Consider the following 21,864-nt stretch of genomic DNA (forward strand, 5'->3'; position numbering starts at 1 on the left):
ACCAGGGGCTCAGCAACAAATATTTAACCTCTCCATCAAACAAAAATTTGGTTAAAGGAGTGAAAGCATGAAGCTTTTAAAAATTTGTTCTTAGGGGCACCTGGGTGGCTCAGTCATTAAGCGTCTGCCTTCGGCTCGGGTCATGGTCCCGGGGTCCTGGGATCGAGCCCTGCATCGGGCTCCCTGCTCAGCGGGAGGCCTGCTTCTCCCTCTCCCACTCCCCACCCCCTGCTGCTTGTGCTCACTCTCTCTAATTAAAAAAAAAAAAAAAACTTAAAAAAATTTGTTCTTCAAAAAAACTTTTGTTGTTGTTGTTCTAAAGCCGAATGTCCCCACATTATACAGCAACCTGACAAATCACCAATGGGGCTCTCCTCCCAGGGAGTAGACGCTCCAGTCCAGGATCCTGACCCCGTGCCACACAGCACCCTCTGTGCAGGACCCACCTGCAGGGGCTTGGAAAAGGTGGCTCCAGATCTTTAATTCACTGAGCAAAGATGCACCAGGTCCTGGGTGAGGGGCATTTTTGGCCTACCTAGTGCCTGAGCCCGTTGGAGCTCCCTGGGCTGCCTCCACCTTTGCAAGGCTCCCCTGGAGGCGGCTGCAAAACCTTGTCTTGCGCCCCCTTGGCTTGCCAGCCAGCACCCATCTCGGTTCCCCTTGCAGCAAAACTCTCCCACGGTGCTGTCCACATGAGCTGGCTCCAATCCTTCCTACCCCGCTGGCAGATCTCAGCCCTGACCGCCCGCCCCTGCTGGTCAGGGGACTCCTAGACCGGGGGTCCCTCCAAGGAGCCCCAGGGACCACTGTGGGGCAAGACTCCCCTTCGAATGCCAGCAATGCCTCTTCCGTCAGTCAGGGGGTACTAGGCTTCTAAGTAAGACTCCGTTTGAGATTCCGTGGCTAAGGCGCTTTGAAACCACTAGATAGGCAACAGCTGAAGCACTGACTTGGGGAGGGAGGGGGCTTTACCCAAATCTCCCATCGTGCAGCAGCATCAGGCCTCAGGCTCCAGACTACCTCCCTGTCCTGCAGAAGCCACCCACCCAGAGCCCCACCTCTCTCCTTCCCTTTCCCAGAGCCCAGCCCAGGAGCCTCCAGCCAGCCAGTCAGGAGGACCTTACAGAGCACACAAGGAAGGACACCGATCACGGTGAAGGGCCCGTCAAGTGCATCCTCCTCCCCCTACTAACTTCTAGGACACGGTTAGTGATGAGTGACACTGGGCGGGATTGGGGCTAGGGCACCTTTTGGCAAGAAATAACAAGCAATAATACTTATAAAGTGCTTGCTCTGTGCTGGGCATTGCTTTATGGGTTTGCACCCAGCCACACACTTAGTCTTCACAAGGGCTCAATGAGGGAGACTGTGGATTTGGACCCAGGCAGCTGCCTCCCCTCTGGGTGGCTGACACCCACGCTGTAAGAGGCTGGGACGCATCTGTGGCTCCTTGGCCCTGCGGAGTTAGGGACGCGTCCAGGACAGGTATGCCAGAGTTTGTACAAGTCCTGGCTCTGCCACTCCCTGGCTGGGTCACCTCAGTTAAGTGACTTACCCTCCCCAAGCCTCAGCTTCCTCATCTCTAGGATGGGCCTGCTGTTGAGGACAAAATTATGAGACACACGAAGAGGGGTGGGGCCACCTCAAAGAGGGAAGAGCGGTGGTGGTGGGTCAGGCCGTGCATACCTCCCCCTGGGCACTCCCCGTTCTCCCCTTCACACCTCTGTCTCTTCACCCACATATATCCCCACTGTCACAATTCAGCCTCCCTGTCCCCACCCCAGCCAGAGGGGTCCTCCCCTCAGAGGACATCTGCCCAGGGGTGTCCTAAAGGGAGAGCCAAGACACTGCATTACTTGTGCTCCTGGTGGCTTCACACTGCCTGGCATACAAAGGGTGCCCCATAAATGTGTGCTGGTGATGGCATATAACTTACACTTACACAACACGTGCTGTTTGCCAGGCAGTGCTGGGCACACTCTGGGGCCCTAAGGGTATAGACACAAGTCCCTGACCCCCTCAGAAAGCCCAAATGCGGTGGGGATGGGGACACAGAAAATTTCAGAACAGCATCATCTAACACAACCCAAAGGGGCGGGGAGTCAGAGGGGTGAGGGAAAGTTCCCAGGGGAGATGGTGCCTCCAATCCAAAACCCCATGACAGATGAGGAAACAGAGCTCAGGTAAGAAAAGTGACTCGCCCAAGTTAATGACAGCATGTCAGGGACTAAGTCAGGCCTGAAAGGCAGCTGTCCTAGCCCCTGGCCACCTAGCCCCTAGTGCTCCTTCCAGAACAAGGCTTCTCAACCTCCCTACTGACATTTGGTCCTGATCCTTCCTTCTTGTGGGGGCTGGATGTTTGCCCTCTACCTGCAAGATGCCAGTAACCCCCTCTCTCCCCAGCTGTGGCCGTCAAAAATGTCCCCAGACATTACCAAATGTCCACGGAAAAGCAAATCTGCCCTCTGTTGAGAGCTACTCATCTAGAATTTAGGAAATCCGACCTGAGCTAAGAGGCAGTGACCAAAGTCAAGCCTCGGGCCCAGATGTGGACAAAAAGGTCTGGTGTCAGGGCTTGCAAACAAGCACCAAGAATTACCGGCCCAGGGTCACTTTACTGCTGTGCCCCACCCTGTGAGTCGCTTAGACTTGAGTTCTGCTTTTCACTTGTCCACAGTGCTTTAGTTCACCACACCCCTGTGAAATGGATAGGGGAAAATATGCTTTTATCCTCATTTTACAGATAAGGAAATTAAGGCTCAAGAATGTTAAATGCACCAAAGTCACCTGGTAAGCTAGTGGCCAAACCCGGCTGGAATTCCCCGACAGAGTCACCCAATGGCAGAGACGGACAGGAGACCCAGGGCAGGCAGAGGGCTTTTTATCATCTGCATCTACTTCTAGAAGGCTGCATCCCTAGAACCCAGATCCATTAGTTCCTGACAATCCCAGGGCCATCATAACTCTGGCAACTCACAGATGGGAACTACGGAGGCTCAGGGAAGACAAGACACACAACTGCATGCACACATGCTTGAGGGGAGCCGGGCACCAGCCCTCCTCCCTCAGTGCCCGCTCCCATCCAGGCTGGGGCTGCAAGGCCTGGGCTCCTCACAACCCACCTGACCGTCCCGTAGACACTGCCTGGCCGATGGGCCTTCCAGGCTCTTAAAGGACACCACTCCCCATCATCATGCAACATCTGGAACTTAAAACTCCCTCCCTCTGATGCAGGAGGGGAGGCCTGTTTGAGTGAGAGAATGTTTTCAACCATGAATCAGTCCTGTTACTACGAGCAATCACTCCATTGCTAATTACTGGTGATGCCAACGGTTAGCAAAGTTTGCACATTTATTATATGCCAGGAATGGTGCTAGAGCCTTAAAGCCCCAGTGACTAGTTACACGTCTGCAACAGCCCACTTTACAGGGAACGGAACTGAGGCTGAGAAAGGTTAAGGGAGCTTTACAGCCAGCATGTGTGGGTGACAGCACCCCCAGCTAAGACCTGGCTGACATTGAGGCTCTACATTCCTCCCACTGCATCAACACATCAGAACTCCAAAGGGGGCACAAGTGGGCAACCATACCAGGAAAGAGAAACTCATTAGAGCCTGACGTGGGCTTTTTAGCAGGTTGAAGAAAGTATCTGTAGTCTTGTGCATACTAACCACCTTGTAAAGAAATCCCTTTTCCTTAGAAATTACAAAGACAAATTTCACAGGCCCAGACCTGTGAGGGGGTTGGGCTCAGTTCAGAAGGTTCTGCGGCACCAAGTGGAAGGAGACCACTGGTGCTCCTGGCCCCTTGGTGGCCCAGGAGGGTCCAGGAAACGGGGAAGATCAATGTAGGGGCCGTGGCTTGCCTGAGCACCAAACACCCCCCACACCCACCACAGACTCCAGATGGCAAAGGACAGGGTATATGGGACAGACAAGTGCCCTACAGGAGCCATAGGTCCTCAGGGGCACAGCAGTGAGGATGCTTTCCCTTACCTCATCCCAAGCAAATGCATTTCCCACTAAATCCCCAGTCATAGATTCCCAGCTGGGGTCAGCATCCAGACAAGTGCAGGCCCAGCTTGGGCACTTTTCCTCTCCGAGTAAAATTTAAAGCTTAAGGTGGTACCTCTCAGAACCACCTAGATCACGTCTCTTCTCTCTGGGCCCCATGAACTCACCTAGAAAAGGTGTGATGGAGCCTGATGGCTTCTTAGGGGAATATAGCCATGGACTTCAGCTAAAGAGTCAGCTCTAGGTTCTGAAGGCAAAATGGAGGAAGGGCCTTGCTTCCAGGCCCTGTGCCCCTTCCTGTCCTCAGTAGCCCTTGGCAGGGGTTCGGGGGGCACATCCTCAGGCTGGAGGGGCTGCCAGGCAGTTCAGAGGCAAGGACAAGTCCTTCCCTCCTCGCCTGCCTGGACCTCTGGGTTTCAGTCCCAGAAGCTGGAGCCTGGCAAGGTCAGCAGAGTGCTGAGGCAGGCAGGATGCCCATCCTCCCCTGAGAGGACAGCAGGGGAGCACGGGTAACTTGAACAGGACAGACCGGCCCCTTCCCCACAGTACAGAGGTATGGGGCTGCAAATGCCTCTTTGGAACTGGGGGGAGGGGAAGTTACAGCCCCGGTAGGTCAAGGTCCCCTTCAGAATGGGTGTGCCCTAGAGGGGCTCCTCCTCCTAACCTGCCCCAGAAGTCTTAGGGAGGTATAGAAGGTTGGGAAGCAGCTCCGAGGGCGCCTCTCAGGGGTCCCAGGGAGGCTGTCCACTGTCTGATTTAAGAGTAGGTCAGTCTCCTCAGTTAATATTTAATTGGGACAGCAATGTGGCGCCCGATGATTTGGTTACTGATCCCGTGGGCCTGAGCCTTGTCTAGGGATGTTGGTCGAGGCGAAAGGGGCTGCCCCATGATGTGGCTGAGGTCTCTTATCACTTGCCACCATCAGGTACCCTAGGCTGAGGATCCTTCCAGTCATCTTCACCCTGAGCCACCTCCCACCAACGGGAGGCCCGAGCCGGCTGTGCTCACCCGGGGCGGCTCGGACCGGCAAGCCTAAGACGGCTGGCTCAGTGTGTCACCAGGCATCTCGTTCACGCCCACCCCAAGCGCCGCAGCTCCATCCCCTCTGGGGCGCCCCAGGCCTCTCCGTCCTCTCGGTCCCAGGCCAGCCCTCGGGAGTCCGGAGGGGGCGGCGGCTCAGGCCGCCAGTGCCGCTGAGCGCTGTGCGCCCGAGGGCCGCACTCGCCGGGCCAGCGGACCCGCGCCCGGGAGCGCGACCGCTGCTCCCTCCCCACACATTGCTGGCCCCGGCGGAGCGGCGGATGGCCACGCGTTACCTTCCATGGACATGGGCTCCAGGATGCCGAACTGCTTGAGGACGGCGATGAACAGCAGCACCACCACGGCCATGGCGCACAGCTCCATGCCCTGGATGCCCATGGCGACCCGAGCTGCCCGGGGCCGGGGCGTGCCCCTCGCCCGCGCGTGCCTCGGGAGGCGCCGGGGCCCGTGCAGCCCGCCCGGCCTCTAGGGGAGGCCGCGGCTCACATCCCCCGGCAGGCGGGGCTGCGGGTGTCGACGGGGCCCGGGCCCCGCGGAAGGCGGCGGCGGCAGCAAACTGGGAAGGCCGGGAGGTTAGACGCGGCGCGGCGGCAGAGCCCGAGCGCAACTTTCCGAGTCAGCCGGCAAACTTCGAGGCGCGGCGGCGGCGGCGCGGAGCGCAGCTCGGGCGGCCGGCGCGGGCCAGAGACGCCTCCATGGCGGGCGCGGGCGCCGCGCCTCTTTCGCCCCCTCTCCAGCCCGGCGGGCGCGGGGGCACGGAGGCGCGGCGGCGCGGCGGCGGCGGGGGTCCCGGGCGCTCCCGGCCGCCCCAGCCTCCATCGCGGCTCCCCGCGCGCTCATTGGCCTAGGCGCGGCGACCACCCGGGGAGGCGTCCCCTGCGGCCTGCCCCCCCCACCCCCGGCGCGAGCCCGGGAAGGGGCGGAGGGAGGTGGCCCCGCCCCGCGCGGCCCAGCCCCCGGACGGAGCCTGGCGCACAGCCACCGCCGCCCCGCGGGTCCCAGGGAGGCCGCGCGGTCGGCGATTTCACCCAACTGCCCGTGCAGGGTGGGGGCTGAGTGGCTGGGGAAGGAGCCGGGGACCGGAGAGGAAGGGAGCCGCAGCATCGCTCTCCGCGAGGAGTCGGGGCTCCAGACTCCTGGCTGAGGGGTGCGGAGCCTGCCACTGCCGCTTACCGCCCCGCGGGCCAGCGCAGAGCCGGCCTTCGGGGGATCGGGGAAGCCCTCTCGCCCCGGGGTATTTCCCACACCATCAGGTCTCCGCTCGCGACTGAACTTGGCCCTGGTCTGGCCCCCGCCGAAAACGAAAAAGTTGGTACCCAAAGTTATCCAGTTCCGGAAGCCCACGTGCGCTCCAGGCTTTTGGAGGGAGTGTGGGCTTTAGCATTAGAGACTCCTGATTTTGCCGCTTGACCTTGGTCGAGTCACGGACATGCAGACTCCTCCTCCATACAGAGGGGCTGGTGCCCGCCTGCCTTTCTGCCTGTGGGAAAGAGCTGAACGGATGCCAAGTGCAACGCGAGGGCAGTGCACAGGAGCGCTAATTCGTTTGTGGATCGCTGTCTTCCTGCCTGGGGGCACTGGGTAGGAAAGGAAGGAGAAAGGAAGGGGAGGGGAGGGGGCGTAGCAGGGCGGAGCCCGGGATCCTTCAAGTTCCCGAACTCCGGGACTTGAGGGCGGGAGCCGTGGCTCTCTGCTGCCCTCCCGCGGGCGTTGCGCTCTGCAGGTGAACTCGCCAGCCGCGGGCTTAGAGGGCGGGAAGCGCGCGGGCTGCTTCGAACAAGTTCTTTAGTTCTCCTGCCGCCGTAGTGGAGAGGGAGATCCAGCCCCGCTCCACGCCTGTTTGGACCTAGGACCTGAACGCTAGTAGCTTCCACGTATGAGCCTCTGCTACCCACTCGGTTATTCGTTCAACAAATACTGAACGTATACTGCGCCCCAGGCACAGAGCTCGGGGGTGCCCGAGTGGGGCAGGAAACAGCCGCGTGTGTGGACGAGGGCCCTTCTGGAGCTGGCATACAGGAGCCAAGCCTTTAGGTTTACTCGTAGTCCCTAAGGGCTGCCCCAGTGGGCATTTCTCGTCCCCATTTTACAATTAAGGAAACGCACCGAGACCTAGAGGGTGGACTGGGGCAGGGGCACAGGTGCAGCCCAGGCCTCCTGGATTCCAGAGCAGACACTGGCCCAGCATACTGCACAGTTTCCAGTGGAAATGGATGGGAGAGAGGCTGCTGGGTTTCTTCTGGCCTGTGCAGTTCAACCTCAGTATTTAACACAACTGGTTAAAAGTCTGAGTTATTGGAGATATTTTTAAAGAACTGCAAATGCACAGCTTTCAATTGCATTTAGTGGGCATGCGGTGAGTTTCCACTGACCAAGAGTTCTAAGCAGAGACGCTAATGATCGCCAGAGAGCACAGCTCTTTTGGAGCACATGAGTCGCTAAAGTGTTAAGTCTAGAAAGGCTCAAGACCCTCCTGTACTCTAATTTACACACTTATGTGCTGAGTAAAATCTAGCCTGTGTCCCAGCTAGTTGCCACCAATCCTCAATCAGTAGTCTGGTTAAGAGTACATTAACCGCTCTAAGCCTGTTTCCTAAAATGGGGATGACAAGCCAACCTCTCCAAGGGCTTGTAAAGGTTCAGGTGAGACAAGGGCTGGCCTGTGTCATAGGCTCTGATGGCCCCTTATGATGTGTTCTTGGAGCTGGGTATGTTCAGGGTGCCAGATGTGAGATAGATGGGGGGACAGAGAACTGAGCAAGCAAAGGAAGCCATATGAAGGGTCCTCCTGAGGCTGGTCCACCCATGCTCTCCTGCCTCAGTTTCCCCTGGTGCTCCTGAGCATCTTCCCTGGGAAAGCTTAAATGACTGGTCATAAACACTGAGCTATAAATGAGACATCGATCCCCTGGCTCTGCGGCGTAAAATATTAACGATGCCTAAGTGGATACCAGGGATGAGAGCAGAACGTCCGCTCGGCATTAGCAGCCTGGGCCATGGGCCTAATGGATGGGAAGCTGACTCCCCCGCTCACTCACTAGCTTGGGGCTTGCCAGCTGTGGGGCCAACCAGGTCCACTGAGGCTGGGCCGATGGCCCCATCACACTCCCTGCTTCCACAGGACCTGGACAGGGAAGCTGGCAGATAAGCCCCCAGACCCTATACATCCTCCCCACACCCATGAAGTACCAGGCCAGGCCTTTCCCAGCTGCCTGTAGCTCCTCTCGCAGCTCCCAGCTGCCCCCTCCCTAACATCTCCCAAGTGCCTCCTGTGGCGGGGAAGCATGCTGGCTGTTGACAGTGATCCCTGCCAGCTCCCTGCCTTGGGGGAGGGGCACATACAGAGAAATCTCTGCGGCACAGGGTACTGAGGACTGCCACAGAAGTAGGGAAGGACGAGGGGCAATGTGGGGGGAGCAGCTTGCTCTACCCCAAGTGATAGTAGAAGGCTGGGGAACTCTGAGCCCTCACTTGGAAGACTTCAGGATGTCTGGGAGGCTCTGGGAGGCCCTGGTGTCCTGGTTTAGGAAGTTTTTAGATCTCCAGCTGTTTTGGGCTGGTCTGGGGCACACCTCGAACCTAGCCTTGCATCCCACACCTGAGATCCTGGTCTTCCTATGCCTGGAATATTGATACCACTCCAGTTCTGCCTCCAGGAAGCCTCCCCAGATTATGCCAGCCCTGCATCAACCCCCTTCTCCTCAGAACCGCCATGGCCTCCGCTGCCTGGACCCCGCTGTCCTGCATTGTGTTTTGGCTGTCTGCCCAGACATCTTCCATGTCACCCCATGCTTCTCCTCTCTCACCATAGCTGCGCTGTCAGCTCCTGTGGGTTGGGACCCTGTCCATTTGACCAGTATTAATTGGGTTCCCCAGCCCACTACTGACCACCTAGCTGCCCGAGGATTTCAAAAGGTCTTTTGACTTTTAAGGGAGGGACTGGGCCACACACATGCTCTTTGAGGGACCCATGCCCAGCCAACAGCTCAGCAAGTTGTTCCTGTCTCAACTCTCCTGGAGGGCAGGCCACCCTTGGTTCTAGTGCATTCTACTGGGCAGAATAGTCATTATTCAATTTATTTCTTCTCATATTTCATAGGAACCAGACAAGAATGTCCACAAGTGGAATTCCACACCCCAAAGAAATGCCTCTAGGACTCTTCCCCATGGATGTCCCCAAGGCTCCTCAAATGTGGTGCATTCAAAGCTAAACTGTCAACCTTCCCCCAAACCTGCCTTAGCTGGTCAAGCCAAAACCCTGGCTTAGCCTGGAATTTTACTGTCCCACTCCTGCCCAGTTTACCAACAAACTCTGGCACTGTGTCTCTTTCTCATCCCTCTCAGCTCCACTGCCACCAGCCTGGCCATGCCATTGTCCCTTTCTCCTGGACTCCTGACATCAACTGCCAGCAACTCTCCCCATCTCCATTCCGCCATCCTCCTGTCTCTCCCCCTTTCAGCAACCAGGGTGGTCACCTCAAGATGGACATCAGATCCTGTTTTCCCCTTGCTTAAGACCTCTAGTGGCTGGCTGACTCAACACTGGTTGTGTTTGTCTGCTTGGCATTCCTCTCCCTGATTTGGTGACAGCCCTCCAATTTCCTTTGTGGAGCCCCCTGCCCCTGCCGGCCTCAGTCCAGTGATTTTGGAGGTTTGGGGATATAACTAGTCAGCCAACACCAACTCCTCTTTGCCCACTGCATACCACCCCTCCACTGCCATAGTGATTGGTTCAGGGGTGGATACCAGCTGGGAGCCAGGACAGTGAGGGACCTTCATGACTGGCTCTGGGACAAGCAGGAGAGAGGCACTCTTGTTCACTGTGGGCAGCTAAATGGCCACCCTGCCACCATGTGGGGACAGAAAGCTGGAGGATGAAGTTATTTTTGAGAAAACAAAAGATAAAGAAATAGCTCAAGTCCAGTTCACAATGTTCTATGCCTTGACCCAGCCGTGCCTTATGGCACAGCTAAACCTATGTCTTTCAGTTATATAAGCCAAGAAATCCCCCTATTGTTGCTTAAGCCAATGCAAGTTGGGTTGCTGTTCCTTGCAAAAATGGGGTCACTTGGTGAATTTACCTGCCTGTCAAAAAGTGAACTATGAGAATCTGACAAGCTGATGGACAATCTGACAAGCATCCCAGGACAGGCATGCAGGACCCTGTTCCTGGAGATGCCCACTTCCTCAGAGCCAGAAACACCTAGGAAGTGACACCAAAGTAGTCTACTTCTCTTTACCTTATGGCATTGCCCAAGTCTTCCAAACAGACCTCTGGGGTCTGTTTGAACCCATCCACACAGTCTCTTCTCTGGCCCAACTTCAGATGAAATGTGGGAGGTCTGTGGCTACAGGTAACAGAAATCCTCCATTCCTTTAACTTAAACTATAAGGAAATATACCATGTCACACACAGAAGTCCAGCAGGAGGGTGGCTCCAGGGACAATCAGCTCAGATTCAGGGGTATCATTAAGGACCTCGGTTCATGTATCTACCTACACCTCCAGCCTCAAGGCATTAACCGTACTCACAGCCTGTTCCCCTCATGACCACAAGATGGGTGCCTTGTTCCAGACATCACATCCTGACGTGACAATGTCCTGGGAAAGATGGGATCATCTCTTCCTATGTCTCTTTTTTTATAATGAAGAAGACTTACCCATTAAGTGTCTCATGAACACTTCCTCGTGCTTCTTGGCTGGAATTATTTCACATGCCATGCCTAAATATGTTGTTGGCAAGAGGAATGAGACAACCACTATGGGAGAGACCGCTAACTCTCCACCAAAACTCATTCTCCTCTCTCCTACAGTTAAAAAGCCTTAACTAGGCACATGGTTGCCCAGTGGTGACAGCATTTCTCAGACCCCTTTGCAATTAGTTGTGGCCATATGACTAAGTTCTTAACAGTAGAAGAGATGGGTGCTGCTTTGGGGATGGAGGCCTTAAGTCAGGGAGTGAGTCTCCTCGTCATTCTCTCTTCTCTTTTTCTTACTGGCTAGAACCCGGACATGTCGATGACCAGCCTCAGCCATGCAGATTATGACAAGTCTAGAAGGGGAGGAGGGGGTGGAGCCACAAGAAGGAAGGGACTTGGGTCCCTGAATGACCCTCATGGAACAGAACTGCTAAAGAAGAAAGACATAAACTTAAAAAAAAAATCTCTCAAAGAGATGAAGTGAGGTGAGAGCTGGCTATTTTGAAAATAAAGGTAGAAAGGAAGAGGGAGATAAAAGGTAATGAAGCCCTCACAATGTTGGAAAAGCAAACACTTGGACCAAACAGCAGAAATAAGATTGTTGCAGAAAGCATTTTTCAAAGGTCCTTTAAGATTTATCAACCAAACAAAGATGGCCTCAAGCGAGAGACAGAAATGGGTAGAACAAGGAAGCCAAGAAATAAAGCAGCTATGGGAGAACTGTATTCAGAAAAGAACTTTGGCAGTAGTTACTGAACACAGAACTGACTGGAAGAAAATGGACCAGAAAATGACCAAGTCTTTGAGGGAATTACATTGTGGTAGAAGCCAGAAGTCTGGCCCCAAAAAGCCTGTGAGTAATCGAGACCCACAGTAACTCTTGGCCTTCCCATATTGCACTAGTGGAAAACTTGGAAAGCTCTATGGTCCCAGAGGAGGACACACTTCCCAATGTCTACTTCAAATGTGGCCTAGAGGGAAATGGACAGGGACTGGAGGGCAAGGCTGGAGCTGTGGAGGACAGGGGGCAAGGTGGTAGACCCAGAGAACAGAACAAAGGTAGCTAGTTAAGCTTTCTCCTTCCACTGCAGGGTGGATAGCCCAAGAATCCTCACTATCCAAATCCACATGTTTTCTGAATTCAGATATGAGAGTTATTTTAGTTAAGTTCTGGTCATGAGTAGTATAACGTATCATCCAAATCTATCAGATTCTTGAGTTTTGGATAACAAGTATGAGAACTCATGAGTGAAAGGTATTAGAAAATTATCTGAATTCAGTTCCAAAGTTTCGATAGGAAGGAGTTGGCAGAGCCACAAGGTGGATGGCACCTGAGCCCTGAATGTCTGCATGGAGTGGAGCCACTCACCAACCTGAACACACCTCAGGATGCTCACAGGAGAGAGAAATAAACTTTGTCCTTAGGCCACTGAGTTTTAAGAGTCTCATTGCTACAACACCTGATCTAACTAATTAATGCAAACATGATGGCTCAGATCAATCAGGACCACCTCCAGGGGGAGGGAGAAGGCCCAGTTCTACTTGTGGCTGAAGGAGGAAGGGAGACACCTGAACCCGGGGCTAGAACCAGAGCTCTCTAAAGAGGGATAAAGTAAGGCATAGATTGGGGCAGACAAGCTACAGTTTCTTCACTGATACTCCTCTCTTATAGTATCTAGGCCCAAGGCCCAAAGTCTCATCCCTCTACCCACCAAGTAAAGAGATATCAAGTAAAGAGAGTCCACTTCCTCCAACGCAGGGCTTTAAAAAGGCTTCAGACTGTGTCTCACCAGCCTCTACTGATGCTCTCTCCTTGGGTGGGGCTTAAACAAGTCAATGCCTCAAATATTTAGGGAGCCCTCACTCTGTGGGTAGTCCTGGTGAGTGTTCTACAGAGTCAGTTTCTTGTGGAGATCTTTCTTAGATGGGCTATTAGTTAAAGTTCCTCGAGTTTGAGAATATTCACTGCTATTGACTGAGCCAGGTATCTGCTAGATGCTTTACAAGAATTACCTGGTTTCGTCTTCATGTTGACCCTAATTATGGAGGAAATAACACCACTTACCCCTGTGGCAGAGACTTTTCGTTGCATAGACTTGGGATCTGTTCTTCCCTTCTTTCTCTCTAACAGCATCTTAATTTTGTAGGGGGCAACAATGTGCCCTGCTGAAAAACTATGTTTCCCAGCTTTCTTTGTGGCTAGAGAGGGCCATATGACACAGTTTGGGCCAATGAGATATAAGCGGAAGCCATTGGATGGGGCGCCTAAGAAACTACCTTAAAGGGAGTGGGAGAGACTCAGTGGCATATGCCCTTTTGTCATTTCTCTCCACTCCTTTCTGGAATGGGTTATGGTGGCTATACCTGGAGCCATGAGAGAAGGACACAGGCTCCTGAATTATGATGACTTGAGCTGCCAAACTAAACCTAACGGATACCTACCTCTGGATTTGTCATTGCTTGAGAAAACTAAACCCTCGTCTCATTTAAGTCACCATTACTTAGGTTTTCTGTTCCATGAAGCTGAGGAGAAACTGAGGCTTAAGAGATGTACACCAAGTGCTCACCATGTAAGAGGCAAAGCTGGTTTTGAATGTACTGTGAAGACAGTGCCACAGAGAGATGGGTGGTGTGCCTCAAAACCCCTTCCTCCCCATTCACCTCCTGTGCTGACCACATTGGCTCTTTGGGACTCCTGCCTTGCGTGATGTCTGCCTGCTCCTTGCCAGTTGCCAGTCTTGTGACTGGGAGCTTCCTTCTAAATGTTCAATCTCCAACTGAGGGCTCCAGCTGTTTGTTCTGCTGCTCTCCTCACCAACTCTATGTTGCTCCACCTTCCAGCCCAATGGTTGGGCTGGTTTTCTTAGCTCCAGTCCTCACCAGAGCTCCTCTGCCTAGCTTTCTGCCTTTTCTCTCTGGCCCTGCTGCTTCAAGAACAAGCCTGGAGGCAGAGAAGCCCATGATGAGGACGGGGAAGAGCTTGGGTGAAAGGTGAAGTTTGCCTGCACCCAGGTAGAGGCTGAAGGACCGGAAAGGAGGGAACCTCATTGAGAGAAATGAAGGAAGCCGACAGATTCTGCATATTCCAAATGCAGCCTGGGAAGAAAAGCTATAGTTTTTAGGGCTCTGCTCCTACAGTGATTTTCTCATAACTTATAACAATAACTTTTTTTTGAAGATTTATTTTAGAGAAAGAGAGAGAGCACGTGCATGAGCGGAAGGGGCAGAGGGAGAGGGAGAGAGAATCTGAAGCAGACTCCATGCTGATCGTGAAGCCCAATATGGGGCTCGATCTCATGAGCCTGAGATCATGACCTGAGCCAAAACCGAGAGTTGAATGCTTAACTGACGCAAGTGTCTATATAACAAAACATTTTTTGAAATATTTAGATTGGGGGCTCCTGGGTGGCTCAATTGTTAAGCGTCTGCCTTCGGCTCAGGTCATGATCCCAGGGTCCTGGGATCGAGCCCCACATCGGGCTCCCTGCTCAGCGTTCCTGCTGAGCTTCCCTCTTCTTCTTGTAGATTCACTTGGTGAATTTACCTGCCTGTCAAAAAGTGAACTATGAGAATCTGACAAGCTGATGGACAATCTGACAAGCATCCCAAGACAGGCATGCGGGACCCTGTTCCTGGAGATGCCCACTTCCTCAGAGCCAGAAACACCTAGGAAGTGACACCAAAGTAGTCTACTTCTCTTTACCTTATGGTATTGCCCAAGTCTTCCAATCAAACAGACCTCTGGGGTCTGTTTGAACCCATCCACACAGTCTCTTCTCTGGCCCAACTTCAGATGAAATGTGGGAGGTCTGTGGCTACAGGTGAGAGAAATCCTCCATTCCTTTAACTTTAATCCTCCCACTCTCCCTGCTTGTGTTCCCACTTACACTGTCTCTCTCTCTCTCTGTGTCAAATAAATAAATAAAATCTTAAAATATAAAATAAAATATTGAGATTGTTTTTAAATGACAGTATAGCATATTGGTTAATAGCACAGGCTTTGAAGGCAGACTGCCTGGGTTCAAATCCTGGCTCTTCCACTTATTAGCCATGTGACCCTGGGCAAGTAACTTAGCCTCAACAAGACTCAGTTTCTGCAACTATAAATGGGAATGATAATACCTATGTCACAAAGTGAGTATGAGGGTAAAATAAATTAGTACATGCAAAGCACTTAGAACAGTGACTTTCCTTGAGGTATTCAATAGGGGCTGAAGCTTCTGTTATTATCACAGAGAAAGGATTCATTGTATAGCCTATCAACACTCAGAGACCAAGCAAGAACATAGGTGAATTTGAACACATCTGTGTTTTTATTTTATTTTTTTTAATTTTTAAAAGATTTTATTTATTTATTTGACGGAGAGAGGGAGAGAGCACAAGCAGGGGGATCAGTAGAAGGAGAAGGAGAAGCAGGCTCCCTGCCAAGCAGGGAACCCGATGTGGGGCTTGATCCCAGGACCCTGGGATCATGACCTGAGCCGAAAGCAGATGCTTAACCATCTGAGCCACCCAGGCACCCTACATCTGTGTTTTTAACTATACAAATGATATTACCTCTCTCAGCCCTGTTGAGCACAGAAAAGGAAGATTCCAATTATGATGAAGTAGCTGGCATCAAACTTACCTTACCAATGGAAACAAGTATAAAATCTGGAAAAAACATGTAAAGCAACTATATGTGGGCACTGGACATCAATTAACATAGGACAATGACCGCTGAGAATCACACTAAATGATCCCCACATTCATTTCTTTTTTATTCCTGAGCATATTTTCCAAAATGCTGAGCAGCAAAACCTCCTAGCAATGGTGGTCACACTGGATGGAGGAAATAGAGATCAGACTTCAGGACTGCTAAGGTGGCCATGATTTGAGAGGGCAGGTGTCTGGAAATGAAGAAGCCACAGAGAAGGAGCAGCCCCCAAAATCTATGAAAATATCCCTTGGGTTCTTGGTCAATTGTTAGGCTGTTCATGAGCAGACAGAAACTCCAGGAGGGCTTGCAGAGAATAGTGGCTCAGGGAAATAAAAGCTGAACAGAGATTTCAGAAACTCATATAACTCTGAGGAAGTATTGAAGGTTGAGCCCAGCCAATTCACTGGTGAACAACTTAGGCTTTCTGTCGAGGTCCCAGAAAGGCCACATTTTAGGATTAAGACAATGACTTAAGAGAAGAGCTACACTCTATACATAAGAAAAAAGCCGAAATAGACATACTTTAACAAAGCCTAAATGCAAGCTTTCATAGGATGAGTGTAGTTTGCCAGGAGGTTAACTGCCTGCCAAAACAAAATTCAACACTCTTTCGAGGGAGAGAAGCTAACCCAGAGCCCCTACAACATAACATTCACATGCATAACAAGCACATCATTCAGCAATCAAAGTATTAGACATGTGAAGAAAGAAAGGTGGCTGATCATGAACTTAATAGAAACATACAAATATGACTGAGATTTTGGAGTTAGCAGATAAGGACTTCAAAACAACTATAATTAGTATGTTTCCAAAAATAAAAAAGGAAACAGACAAAATGAATGAAAAGATGAAGCTTAAATTTTAACAGAGAATTGGAAATTTGCATCATTAGGGTTGATCAGGGAAGCAGAACCACTATGACTGGTATAGGATACAGATACAGGCAGACAGTGATAGAGAATAAAGGCTTTATTATAAGAATGGGAACTTACTCAATTGGGGGAGCTGAGTAAGAAGTCCCTGGAAGGCTATCACCCCTACATATGCCTGAAGTTGCTGTAGTTCAACAGGACAAGAATATAGAGGAAAAGCCTGGATATGAAGTGAGAAAAAGTGAGAACGAGCTGGAGCCCACATCTGTCTCTCACTGCCTCCAACCCTGACAACACAGGTGCCCTGCCAAAGAAGCAGACACCATCTACCACATATGCTTGACCAGTGTTCAGTGAAAAATTGCAAGACATGCCAAGAAACAAGAAAATGTGACTCATGCTTAAGAAAAAAAAAAAAAAACGGTCAATAGAAACTGTCTCTGAGTATCGCTAGATGTTGGGTTTAGCAGATAAAGACCTCAAAGCAGCTATTGTAAATATTTTCAAAGAATTAAGGAAGACCATATTTAAAGACTTAAAAGAAAGTGTGACCAGTGACTTAGTGAATGAAGAATCTCAATATAGTGGCAGAAAATATAAAAGAAGTAAATGAAAGTTCTGGAGATGAAAAGTGAAATAACTGAAATTTTAAAATTCATTAGGGGGACTCAACAGCAGATACGAATTAGCAGAAAAAAGAATCAGTAACCTTGAAGATAGATCAATAGAAATTATTCAACTGAAGAACAAAGAGAAAAAACAGAAGAAAACTGAAATGAGTCTCAGATACCTGTAGGTCAATATTAAATATACCAGTATAGGGGCACCTGGGTGGCTCAGTTGGTTAAGTGTCTGCCTTCAGCTCCAGTCATGATCCCAGGTCCTGGGATTGAGCCCCGTGTTGGGCTTCCTGCTTGGTGGGGAGCCTGTTTCTCCCTCTCCCTCTGCCTGCTGCTCCTTCCTGCTTATGCTCTTTCTCTCTCTCAAATAAATAAAATATTTTAAAAATAAATAAATAGATAAATAAATAAATAATTCAACATAAATGTGATGAGAGTCCCAGAAGAACAGAAGAGAGTAAGAGAGAAGCAAAGAAAACCTTTGAAGAAATAATAGCCAAAAATTCCCAAATTTGATGAAAAACATAAATCTCTAGATACAAGAAGGTCAAAAAACTCCAAAAATGATAAACATGAAGATATCCCCACCTATACACATCATAGTCAAACAGTTAAAATACAAAGACAAAGAGAAAATCTTGAAAGCAGGAAGAGGAAAATGACACATCACATACTGGGAACAATATCATTATTAGCTGTCTTCCCATCGGAAATAATGGAAATAGGGGCCCCTGGGTGGCTTCGTCGGTTAAATGTCTGCCTTTGGGTCAGGTCATGATCCCAGGGTCCTGGGATCGAGCCCCATGTTGGGCTCCCTGCTCAGTGGGGAGCCTGCTTCTCCCCCTCCCTCTGCCTGCTGTTCCCCCCTGCTTGTGCCCCCTCTCTCTCTCTGGTCAAATGGATGAATTAAATCTTAAAAAAAAAAAAAAAGAAAGAAAGAATGGAAATAGCTGGAAAGCAGTAGAATGACATACTCAAGGTGCCGGAAGAAAAAAAAAGAAACCCTATCAACCAAAAATTCTTTATCTAGCTAAAACCATCCTTCAAAAATGAAAACAAAATAAAGACATTCCCAGATAAACAAAGAGAGTTCATTGCTAGCAGACTTGCCTTGTAAGAAATATTAAAGGAAGTCCTTCAGGCTGAAAAGAAGAAATTCAAATCCACAGGGGGGGAAAAAAGTGTGCCAGCAATTTAAATTCTGTGAATAAATTTAAACGATTGAGTAAGGGGGTGCTTGGGTGGCTCAGTCTGTTGAGTGTCTGGCTTGATTTTGGCTCAGGTCATGATCTCAGGGTTATGGGATCGAGCCCCGCATTGGGCTCTGCACTCAGTGGGGAGTCTGCTTGTCCTTCTCCCTCCCCCTCTGGTCCTCCTCCCTCAAATAAATAAAATATTTTTTAACAGACTGAGTAAATATAACTTTTTCTTGTTTGTACTCTTAATTTCTTTAAAAGATATGTTTGCATAAACCAATATTTATAACACTGTATGCTTTGGCTTATAACACATATGACTATAATATATGTGATGATGACAGCATACAGGAGGAGAGAAAAGAAGAAAATATATTGGAGGAAAGTTTTTATATTTTACTGGAACTAAGTTAATAATATTCTCAAGTAAATTGTTATAAATTAAAATGTATATAATAATCCCTAAAAGATCCACTAAGCAAGTAAGTCAAAATAATGCAGCATTAAAAATCAACAGAAGAATTAAGATGGTATAAAATATGTGTTTAACACAACAGATGGCAGTGAAGGAGGAACAGAGAGCAAAAAAGAGACAAATAGTAAACAAGTAGCAAAATGGCAGATGGAAATCCAACCACATCAATAATTACAGTAAATGTGAATGGACTATAATTGAATGTCAGAGAAAAAAAATCCAGAAAAGAATATAATGAAGATGTGGGACAAAGTAAATAAGTCCAACAAATGTGTAATTGGAGTTCCAGAAGAAGCAGAGAGAAAGAAACAGAATCAGAAAGCCCAACAAATGTGTAATTGGTGGTCCAGAAGAAGCAGAGAAAAAGAAACAGAATCAGAAAGTCCAACAAATGTGTAATTGGAGTTCCAGAAGAAGCAGAGAGAAAGAAACAGAATCAGAAAGCCCAACAAATGTGTAATTGGAATCCCAGAAGAAGCAGAGAGAGAGCAAGAGACTGAAGAATCAATCATTTGAAGAAGCAATGGCAAAAAAATTTCCAAAACAGATGAAAGATATCAAACCACTTTATCAACCAGCTCAACAAAACCAGGATATAGGATAAATACAAAGAAAACCTGCTGGCTGCATGGCAGATGGATCCTGGCCGCCCTGGGCTTGACCGGAGGACAGACACACGGGGCCCCAAAGTGAGCACCCTGGTCTCCTCTCAGCACACACATTTTTACCAAAAGAATAGACTCTGGGGGCCAAATTCCCAAAAGATGTATGAGAAGCTGGGTCTGTGCAGCTGCCCATTACAGCCTAAAGCACAAGGAGACAGAGGACTTAGAGACGGACTCACACAAGACAGGATATTTTGTATTCGCACAATCGTACATGCAACGTCACATGCATTGTTTCCTTTGAGTCTTAAAACCTGGAAGACAGCCAGGGATGTTGTTATGATTCCCAATGAACAGATAGGAACAGTCGAGGCCCTGGGCGGGGCAAAATTTGTTTAACCTCATCTGACTAACACTTCCCAAACGTAGTTGACCCCAGGATCTGTGATCCCACGACATACGCTACTGTCCCTCAGGCCACACTTGGAGAAGCACTGTTCTAGCACGTCAGCCAGCACATCTCCGTTAGCATGGCCCCCGGCTCTGGGGTGAGGCTGAACCAGGAGCGCATGGGTGTTGCTTCTTCATTTCACTGATCTTACTGCTTCTCTTTGATATGGTTGGTTTTCCCCAAATGTTGGGGTGGCTCTCAGGCACCAGCGCACGTCTGCGTGTAAAGTGCATGGGCTCTATCCCGGCAGGGAGGGTGAGGCGCGGTGGGGTGGCCAGTGCCTAGGTGTACCCTCGGCTCGTCTTCTGGGACCAGGCTCCCTGTGCTCCTTAGGCACGGACAGTCACCCCGGGCACTGCCCGGCTTCTTAGGTCCACATGCCGAAACTTAGCTCTGACCTGGGGTGGGCACCTGTGTGCAAAGACAAGGGGTCAGCGGAGGGGGCGGGGTTCTCCCCAGATACTCCTACTTCTGCACCCCTTCTGCTCTCTGTGGCCACCACCCAAGTCTGAAAGCCACAGCATCTTCTCCATGCCTTTGCACTATGCCTTCTCCAGTTTCCTCCTTCAGTGTGATCCCACCTGCCTTCTGCCTTTTAGGGACTCCTCACAATTTCTGGCTCACTGAAGTCACCCCTTCCTCATTCTTTTCTGGTTATCTCCTCTGTCCTTCCTGGGAGAACTGGAAGTAGATGTGTGCACTGTGATCACTTGGTCTGGTCTCCCTTACTTGACAGTACCTGCAGGAGCTCAATCCTCGTAGCTGCCTCCACTCTCAGGAGGTGTGCAATAAGTAAGTGTGAAGGTGACATTTGCCAAGCCCTGGAGAGTGCCAGGCCCTGAGCAGAGATGTCCTCTGGATCCTGCTCCACAGTTGTGCCTAGTCTGGTTTGTCCTCTGGTAGGGATGCTCCTGGGTACTGAACGAGGGACCTCATAGAGGCCTGTACCCAGAATACATGGGAAGGGAGAAGCCCTGCACTCCAAATCCCAAAACAGCCACCCTGGCTACTGCATGAACCGCACACCCCCCCCCCCATATACTCATTGTTTCCCTGAGATTCTTAGTGGAGGAAATCAACAAACAAGGAAACCAACAGTCAAAACCTCTGTCGGGAATCCAAGTGAACCAATATAGGCCTCATCTATCTATTTAAACAATGGACTCAGTAGTATCAGATCACCAACAGTGCTGATCTCAGTCAATACTCACTGATCAGCACTTCATCTGGTCCTGGCCTCAGGAACCACTTGTGTGTCCCATGCCCCTCATAGGCCTGGTTTGGGGGAGCCTTTCCAGGGCTTAGGAGAATCAGTGTTTCCCTTGAGTTCTGTACCTCCCCAGGCACCCGTGTCCCGGCCTCTTCTCTCCATCTGACTGCTGAGATTCAGGCTCCCTTGATTGAATTGTCTCAGGCAATGGGATTTATCTGCCCTTAAACCAAACTACAGGAAGAGAAAGGGACAAGAATGACCAGAAATGTGGGCTCAGACTGTTCTCCACCTCACACACCCAAATGGCTTCTTCCACATGGCTCTATTCTTGGCTACTAGAAGCTGCCAGGCCTCTGTGTCACTGTATCTCTGCTCTGGACACAGGGCCATTCACTGTCAAAGGATCTGGATAGGGCTTTCATTGGCCTGGATGGGGCAGGTGCCTGCCCTGGCCAGCAGGTGCTCCTGCTCTGGCTGGGCCCAGCAATGTCCAGGGCCCACATCTAGATCAAGAAGCATGGAGAACTGGGAACCCTCATCCCAACCAGTGGTTAGAACAAGATCAAGGTCACTTTCCAGAACATGGGTAAGTGCTTTTCTGTATAGAATAAACCATAGAAACCTTCTGCAGATACCAGGGCCAAGCTCCGGGGGTGGGCATAGGAGCCAGAGACCTTGCCGTGTGTGTGTGTGTGTGCCTGGCTTGGCCCTAGACCACTTCTGCCCAGTCCTTTGGCTTTCAATCCTGTGTATGTGCCAACGACTCCCAACTTTCTCTCTCCAGTCCCAACTGCTAATTGCCTCCTCAACACTTCTCTACTAGGATGTCCTTAAATGTCTCAAACTTAACGTGCTACACTGAGGAACCCCTCCACCACCCCACCACCCACTAACTGCCCCATGCTAGGCCTGCTCCTCCGTTTCCCGCCACAGTGAATGATGGTTCAGCGTTCCCGATGCTCAGGACAAAAACCTTGACCT

General features: G+C 50.6%; 1 protein-coding gene across 2 annotated transcripts in view; it reads right to left on the reverse strand.

Annotated features, from left to right (window-relative positions):
- Positions 1 to 21,864, reverse strand: part of KCNIP3 (potassium voltage-gated channel interacting protein 3) — a 76,539-nt gene that overhangs the window by 18,398 nt on the left and 36,277 nt on the right. Inside the window, exon 1 of one of the 2 annotated variants that reach the window (XM_028117195.2) lies at positions 5,329 to 5,431. The exons of the other annotated variant lie outside the window; for it this stretch is intronic. Coding sequence (XP_027972996.1) covers positions 5,329 to 5,431 — 103 coding nt within the window. Of the gene's footprint in view, positions 1 to 5,328; positions 5,432 to 21,864 lie in introns of those variants that run through there. 2 annotated transcript variants of the gene reach the window in all.

The sequence above is a fragment of the Eumetopias jubatus genome, unplaced genomic scaffold (assembly GCF_037043125.1).
Source record: "Eumetopias jubatus isolate StellerSeaLion01/CBP00866 unplaced genomic scaffold, mEumJub1_p1.0 scaffold_9, whole genome shotgun sequence".
NCBI classification, from domain to species: Eukaryota; Metazoa; Chordata; class Mammalia; order Carnivora; family Otariidae; genus Eumetopias; species Eumetopias jubatus.